We start from the raw sequence: 7,569 nt of genomic DNA, 5'->3' as shown, positions 1-7,569 counted from the left end.
CCCAGCCAAAATCCGAGAGGAGCAGTGCCAACAGGACAATCTTCACACCACGGTGCATTGAGACCCTGCTGGTGTGGCCAAGCAGATGGCTGTGTGCTAGAAAACAAGGAGCTTGAGTTCTCTCTGAGGAAAATCAAGGCCTAGAAAGGCAAATGAGTCGCCCTCCCTCCTGGCTTAGCTCCTGTAATAAAGGTGTCCATTGTTCTATGTTCAAAATAAAAATAAAATTTATTTTAAAATGGCTGTAGATGTAGCCCAGTGTGAAGGCCCTGGGTTCAGTACCAGTACTGGCCACCTGAGTCCTCCAAAACCTAATTGGGGGAGGTATGGCTTAGTGGTGGAGTGCTTGCCTAGAATGCATAGACCCTGGATTCCAACTCTACCACTGTGATAGACAGATGATAGACATGCTAGTCTCTGCTTTTGTGTTATTTGTCATATTGTCTGATTTTTCTGAGGGACACGAGTCCCAAATATCTGAGAATCTGGATACTTCGCACTCCCCTGGCAGGGCCCTCTTTAGAGGGGGGTACTGGGGATTGAACTCAGGACATTTCAACTGAGCTACATTCCCCAGCCTTCTTTTAATTTTTTTTATTTTGAGCACTGCAAACAGCAACAAAGAAAGCAAGGTGTAGAAGGGTCCTGAAGGGAAATGGACATAGCAGGAAGGAGACCTGTGAACATCCGAGAACACAGCATCCCTCTATCCCCAGGGACACATCCCAAGCCCCAGATGGTGGGAGCTGCAATAGCCCCACAGCATCTGTTGTTTCTGTGAGCGGACACATAGGCTGAGCTGCATCAGTTAGGCACAGGAGGGGATTAATGGCAACAGTGAAAACTAGAACAATTACACAATTAATGGGGTAAAAGTTACATGAACGTGGTCTCTTCTCTCAAAATATCTTCATTCACTTTCACCTTTTCACTTGAGGCCATCAGTTTGGGGTAACCATTAAGTAAAATTGGGGTTACTTGCACGCAGGGGCTGCAAACTGCTAATCCCCAGCCCATCTGATCACGGAGACACAGCCGGGTAGGGCCCACAGCGTGAGTCCTAGAACAAAGGGGTAATTCACACCCTGTGAGGTCCCATCGCGCTGCTCCAATGGTGTGCAGTTTAAAACTTATGAATTGCTTATTTCCGGAATTTCAACTTAATATTTTCAGGCATCAGTGTGACTTCGGGCAAAGAAACTATGGGAAGCAAAGCCTTGGGGAAGGATATTGTAATAGTAATTGCGCTGCATAATACTTGTGAGAGCACAGACAAGCCCAGGATCTACCTTTATCACCTTATGAGGAAGAGGTGTATGAACAGCTTCTTCCACACAGTCAAACAATGCATGTGTTGTTTATTTGTACTGGGGATTGAATGCAGGGCCATCATGCCGAGCTACACATCCAGTCCCTTTTTAAATTTGATACCAGGTTTCCCAAAGTGCTGGGATTACAGTCATGCACCACAGTTGAAACAATGAGATGTTCCCAGTCAGATTAGCAAAATTTACAAAGATTCCTGGGCACGGTGGTGCACACCTGTAATCTCAGTAACTTGAGAGACGGAGGCAAGAAGGTCACAAATTTGTGGCCAGTCTAAGCAAGTCAGCAAGACCTTGCCTCAAAATAAAATTTTACAAAAGGCCAGGGGATATAGCTCAGCAGTAAAGGTCTTGCCTGGCGGATTTAATCCCCAGTACCCAAAAAAATTTCTTTCCAAAAAGTTGATGGCATCAAATGTGTATGAACATTTCAGGAATCCGGTGTTAGCATACTGTTTTGGTAGTAGCACAATTTGGCAAAAGTCACCAAAATGTGAAGTAGACAGGTAACCCACCCTCAGCCCTCTCCTCTGTGGGAGACTCAACTCAGGAGCTGATACACATCAGGAACTACTAGTATTTTGGAGCTAAACCTCAGCCCTAAAATAGATATCTGACTTTTGACCTGATCTCTCTATTTCCAGAAACATCCTCCAAAAAACACTCTCACAGATGTCTATATACACACATGACAGTGCATGCCTGTAATTGTACCAATCTGGGAGGCTGAGGCAGAAGAATCACAAGTTCAAGCCCTGCCTGCATAATTTAGCAACTTAGACCACCTTGTCTCAAATTAAAAAAAAATTTTTTTTTTTTAAAGGGCTGGGGATATAGCTCAGTGCAAAGGCCCTAAATTCAATCCCCAATATAATAACCACAGTAATCACTAAAATTTAAAAGACAGGCATGGGAGCCCTCACCTGTTAATCCCAGCATTTGGGAGGCTGAGGCAGAATTGCCGAGTTCAAGGCCAGCCTGAACTACACAGCGAGATCCTGTCTCAAAAAACTTTAAAAACATATACAGCTGAGGTTGTACATCAAGTGTAGAGCACCTCTGAGTTCAATCCCCAGGACCACAAAATGTAAACAGCAAGTAGGTAAAATAAGTTATTGGGGAGGGGGATGTTGAGGATGTTGATCAGTGTTCCCTAGGCCTAATCTCCAATACTGCCAAATAAAATAAAAAGAAAGAAAAAAGAAGACAGGGACAATTTAAGGAGCCATCAAGTAGGGATATGACTAAATACATTGTAATATATCCAAATTATTAAATTAAGTCTGTGTCCATATCCTTTTAAAATAAAGGCCAACCTATACAAATAATTATGGAAAGAATTGTAAAACTTGGGGAGGGCGGTATTGGGTATTAAGCCCAGGGCCTTTCCACTGAGCTACATCCCCAGAGTTCTTCTTTATTTTTTACTTTGAGACTGGCTCTCAGTAAGTCACTAAGTTTCCCAGGCTGGGCTTGAACTCATGGTACTCCTGCCTCAGCCTCTTAAAATGCTGAGGTTGTAGGCAGGTATGAACCCACACTTGCAGCTAAAACATATTCTTAAATGGAAAACAGTTGTTGCACAGCCATAGGTACAGTATTTTTTTTTTAATGTAAAACCTACCAAGTGAATGTGTAAGGCCCTGGGTTTGATCCCAGCAATGGGGTGGGGGGAGTATGAGAATCACATTTGTTTTTTTCAGAAGAGCAACACAGTTACTTCTTGTCTTCCCCTACTCCTTCCTTCAAACAAAACACACGGCTCAGATATAAATTGTAAAAAAAAAAAAGCAATGTATTATTTATAAACCAATCATACAATAAAATAATTTTAAAGGTCACAAATACAGCAGTACATAGTCACTTTGGAGTCAAGTACCTCTTAAATATGTTGCAAGCCCTTTCCATTCACGCTTTTTCACAAACAAATGTGGTTCTAACCTTGTGAAGACTGTAATTTCCTATTTGATAACAAGTGAACAAAACTTGATCATAAATATCCCAACAATAACTTTTTAAAATACTAAGTGGTAAAGACTCCTCTTAATTGTAAAACTAAGTCTATTACTCAGACTGCGGTCAGTAAGATCTTATAACAAAGTTGATTTCCATGTTTAAGATCCACAAATTCTTCTGGGATAGTAACACATACAAAAGCTCAAAGGAATAATAAAGAAATAACTGAGAGGGGCAGGGATGTAGTTCAGTGGCACCACACCTGCCTTGCAAGTGCAAGGTCGTAAGTTTGATACCCGGTACCAAAAAAAAAAGAAAGAGCTGAGAGTCCTAGTACATCAACAACAAATTTCATTACAAGCAAAACAGAGACATAAAACGTTCTTCTTAGCTATTCTTTTCAGAAACCATCATGGCAACCTGTCAAGTGGAAAAGATCTCAGGCCAAAGTTTCTCTGGCTTTCTCGTTCATGGACAGCGCATGCCTCGTGGAGGACCCGGTTCCTGTGGACTGAGCTCTCCTTACCCACCCAAGGAGCCTGCATTTATCACGACCCTCACCAACTGCAGTGAATCTAGAGTCATTCACTGAAGCTATGGGTTCTGTTGTCTCACGAAGCTCCCTTCCAGAGCTCCCTGCAGTAGGCTGGGATTCCGACTCCCTCCGGAAGCCCATTCACCAAGTTCGCTTCCTCATCTGGAAAGCTGGTCGATTGGCCTGATGCTGTCTGGGGCCTCAAGCCCAAACAAGGCTCAGATGGACCGCAGATTTAGAAAAATCACTTCCAACTAGAAGCTGCATCCTTATGCCGTGTAGTTTCTTCACGACAGGTTTCTGTCTTTTCACCACACTCTAAATAAATCAGCTTTGGTCAGGTCAGTTTTCCATCTGAGTAGCGGAGTCTGACGCTACCATCTGGGTTAACATGGGGAACTATTCCCCTGCAGGCAGGGAAGCCCCAGCAGACCTGGGAGAAGCAGCATGGTAGGAAACACCAGCCCCACCCAGGGAGCCACCACGTGGAGCTTCTACCTGTGGAGCAGGGAAGCTCAGGAGGAAGCTTTAACACTGGTTGAACTTGAAGAGTAAGAGCTGGACTTCCTGGAGAATTTCGTAGAGGTGTGGGAGATCTGCATCCGCTTCACAGTGCGGACGCTGCGACAGAGGAGAGTGTTCTTGGCGTGGTCCCTGAAGTCTTGAGAGACAAAGTAATAGATGAAGGGGTCGATGCAGCTGTTGAGGGTGGACAGGCACAGGGCGGTGATGTACAGGGCATAGACATGGCTCTGGCCCCGGGTCTTAATCAGGAAATAATGCACCACGAGTAGAAGGTTACTAGGCGTGAAGCAGATGAGGTACATTACCAGGACGGTGATGATGAGCTTGATGGCCCTGTGCCTTTTCTTTTCCGAGTGCTCATCCATGGCAGAAGACCGGAGCGCTCGGATCATGAGCACATAAGAAGACGCCGTGAGGAGGGCCGGGAACAGAAAGATGCCAATGGCCAGGGAGAGGAAGTAATTGAACATGTCCCCCACCAGCACCTCCTCGGGCAGGACGTCGTGACAGGTTGTGATGTTAAGGGCTGGGATGTAAATGGTCTGCTTCATGACGTACAAGGGGATGGTGACCAGCAGAATCAGCAGCCATATTCCCACAGAGACCCCAATGGCAATGTTTGCCTTCTTCCTGGGGTGCACTATGGGGTTCACGATGACCCAGTACCGCTGTACACTGAGGCAGGTCATGAAGAGAACGGAGCAGTACATGTTGCCATAGAAAAAGCCAATGAGCACTTTGCAGAGGGCGTCCCCGTAAAGCCAGTCGTTGCCGTGAATGTGATAGGCAATCTTCAGGGGGAACCAGACAACTGAGAGGAGGTCCGCCAAGGCCAGGTTGGCCATGTAAATCACGGCGGGGTGCTTCTTCTTTGTTCGGAAAAGAAAGACCCAGAGCGCCATGCCATTGCTAGGCAAGCCGATCACAAACACGATCGTGTAGACCACTGGGAGGAAGACAGTCGTCAGCTTTCCCGTGAGGATGGACACGGAGAACTCATCCACTACAAAGCCTGGGGCCACCGTGACTCCTTTTTTGGTGACGGGGAGGTTGTTGTCCTGGATCTTACCGATGAGACTTCTGCCCCTGGAGGTTCTGTTGACTCCCGCATCTGAAAGTCAGGCAAATGTCACTTATTAATTTAGAGGTAGGACTGCTCCGCTCATATGAAAATATTCAGATGAGGGCAGAAATGTACCATTGGTGGAGTACACAAAATGCATCAGTCTAGGGACATTTTGGGGTGATAGTGCCCTTTTATTGGAGAGTTGTATGGAACATGTGGAAAACTGATTTCTAGGAATCTTGAAAAGATTGAAAGTACTTCATTTTCTTGAAAACTGAAAGTATTTCAGTGTTTCTTAAACTTCCCATACTCATTAGTGCTTAGCTGTTTTAGCACATGTACATCCACAGTAAGTTAGCAACAATCAGTTTAGGACTGTGCCAAATTTACTAGGAGCTTGGCTCAAATTCCCTGTCCCACTAACCCAAAGTCTGGACCAAGCCTGGCTTTCCAGTGACCCCCACCTCAGAACTGCATATGGGGAGACTCCCAGCACCATGAGGGGACAGTCCCTCCCTGCCACACAGACGGTCTCTAGGACTGGCAGGGACTCTGGGCTGCTGTGCTGGCCTCCTGAGGACCTTTCCATAGAAGCCAGCTGGTGGCTTTCTGGCCTCAAGATCACTGGACAAGTGGGTGTGCAAATGACACACTTGTGTCTTGTTCTTGTGTTTGTGGTCAGCTTGTTCTAGGACTTTGGTGTGATTTCTTTAGCATCCCCACAGCTCTAGGAAGAAATGGGACCTGTTCAGTAACACCTGAGGATGTAGCCAGCAAAATCCAGGCTATGGAAAGTGACACAAGACAAAGGACCTAATTCCACAATATTAACTTACAAGGAAAGAGAGAGAGAGAGAGAGAAAGAGGTATGGACATAAAATTTACAAGATTAAAGGATTAAAAAGATGCATCAGTTATATAATGTGTGCACCTTCCTTGGAACTTGATTCAAACAAGCCACTAAAAGAACATGTAGGAAACAATTAGAAATGTGAACACTGACTGAAATCTGATGATACAGTAGTAAGAAATTACTCTTACTCCACACTATGACTGTGCTGTGGGCATGTTTAAAAAGAAATTCCTATCTCTTATGGATATAGGCTAAAATATCTTAGGATGAAATTTTATCTGGGATTTGTTTCAGTGGCTGGAAACCTCAGACAGTGGCAGTTCCTTACATGGTTAATTAAAGACTGCCACCACATGACTCACTGAATTCCTAGGTATGTACCCAAGAGAAATAAAATGTGTCCACACAAAAACTTGTACTTAGGTACTCAGAGCAACATTTCCAGTAGTCAAAAATGGAAACAACTCATATTTGTATCAACAGATGAATAAATAAAATAAGATCTATCCATACAAAGAAATACTACTTGGCAACAAAAAGAAATGAAGTATTATAGCTGAGCATGGTGGCACATTCCTATAGTCTTGGCATGCGGAAGACTGAGGCAGAAAAAAAAATCACTTGAACCCAAGAGTTTAACTAGCCTGGGCAACCCAGTGAGACTCTGTCTCAAAAATATATATATAATAAAAACAAAGAAAGTGAAGCATTGATACATGATATAACAGATGAACCCTAGAAAAAGTAGGATAAGCAAAAGAAATCTGTTACAGAGGAAAACATATTGTGTGATTCCATTTATATAAAATGACTGGGATAGGCAAATCCAAAGAGCCATTTCTCTGTGGCCATGGTGCAGTATGAATACACTAACAGCCACCCAACTGTACTTTTTAAATGAGTGAGCTTACAGTTCCAACTGTATGATTTAATAAAGTTGTTACAAAGTAACACGGAACTGAAAGCATTTCCTCTACAATCAGGAACAAGACAAGGGTATCTAATCTCACCACTCCTGATCAACACAGTACTTGCATTCTAATCAGTGGATTCAGGCAGGAGAAAAAAAGGGAGGGGGCACAAACAGGGCAGGAAGAAGTCAAATCACCCCAATTAGCAGATGATATGATCTTTACATAAAGAGCCTTAAAAGAAAAAACCCATCAGAATACTTAGCTCTAATAAGCAAGTTAACCAAGTGGCAGGACACAAAATCAACACACAAAAATCAACAGCTTTCCTATACACACCAAGAATGAGTCCACCAAGAAAAATTTAGGGAAATAATCCCATTCACAATAGCTTAAAT

General features: G+C 43.9%; 1 protein-coding gene across 1 annotated transcript in view; it reads right to left on the bottom strand.

Moving 5' to 3' along the window:
- Window positions 1-2,999: 2,999 nt before the first annotated feature.
- The window catches only part of F2rl1 (F2R like trypsin receptor 1), a 26,606-nt gene continuing 22,036 nt past the window's right edge, over window positions 3,000-7,569 (bottom strand). Inside the window, exon 3 of the mRNA XM_010619151.1 lies at window positions 3,000-5,452. Coding sequence (XP_010617453.1) covers window positions 4,332-5,452 — 1,121 coding nt within the window. The 3' untranslated portion in view covers window positions 3,000-4,331. The remainder of the gene's footprint in view (window positions 5,453-7,569) is intronic.

The sequence above is a fragment of the Fukomys damarensis genome, unplaced genomic scaffold (assembly GCF_012274545.1).
Source record: "Fukomys damarensis isolate Sample0158 unplaced genomic scaffold, DMR_v1.0_HiC HiC_scaffold_1, whole genome shotgun sequence".
Lineage (NCBI taxonomy): Eukaryota > Metazoa > Chordata > Mammalia > Rodentia > Bathyergidae > Fukomys > Fukomys damarensis.
The sequence above is the reverse complement of the archived record's forward strand: the minus strand, read 5'-3'. Positions and strand labels throughout refer to the sequence as shown.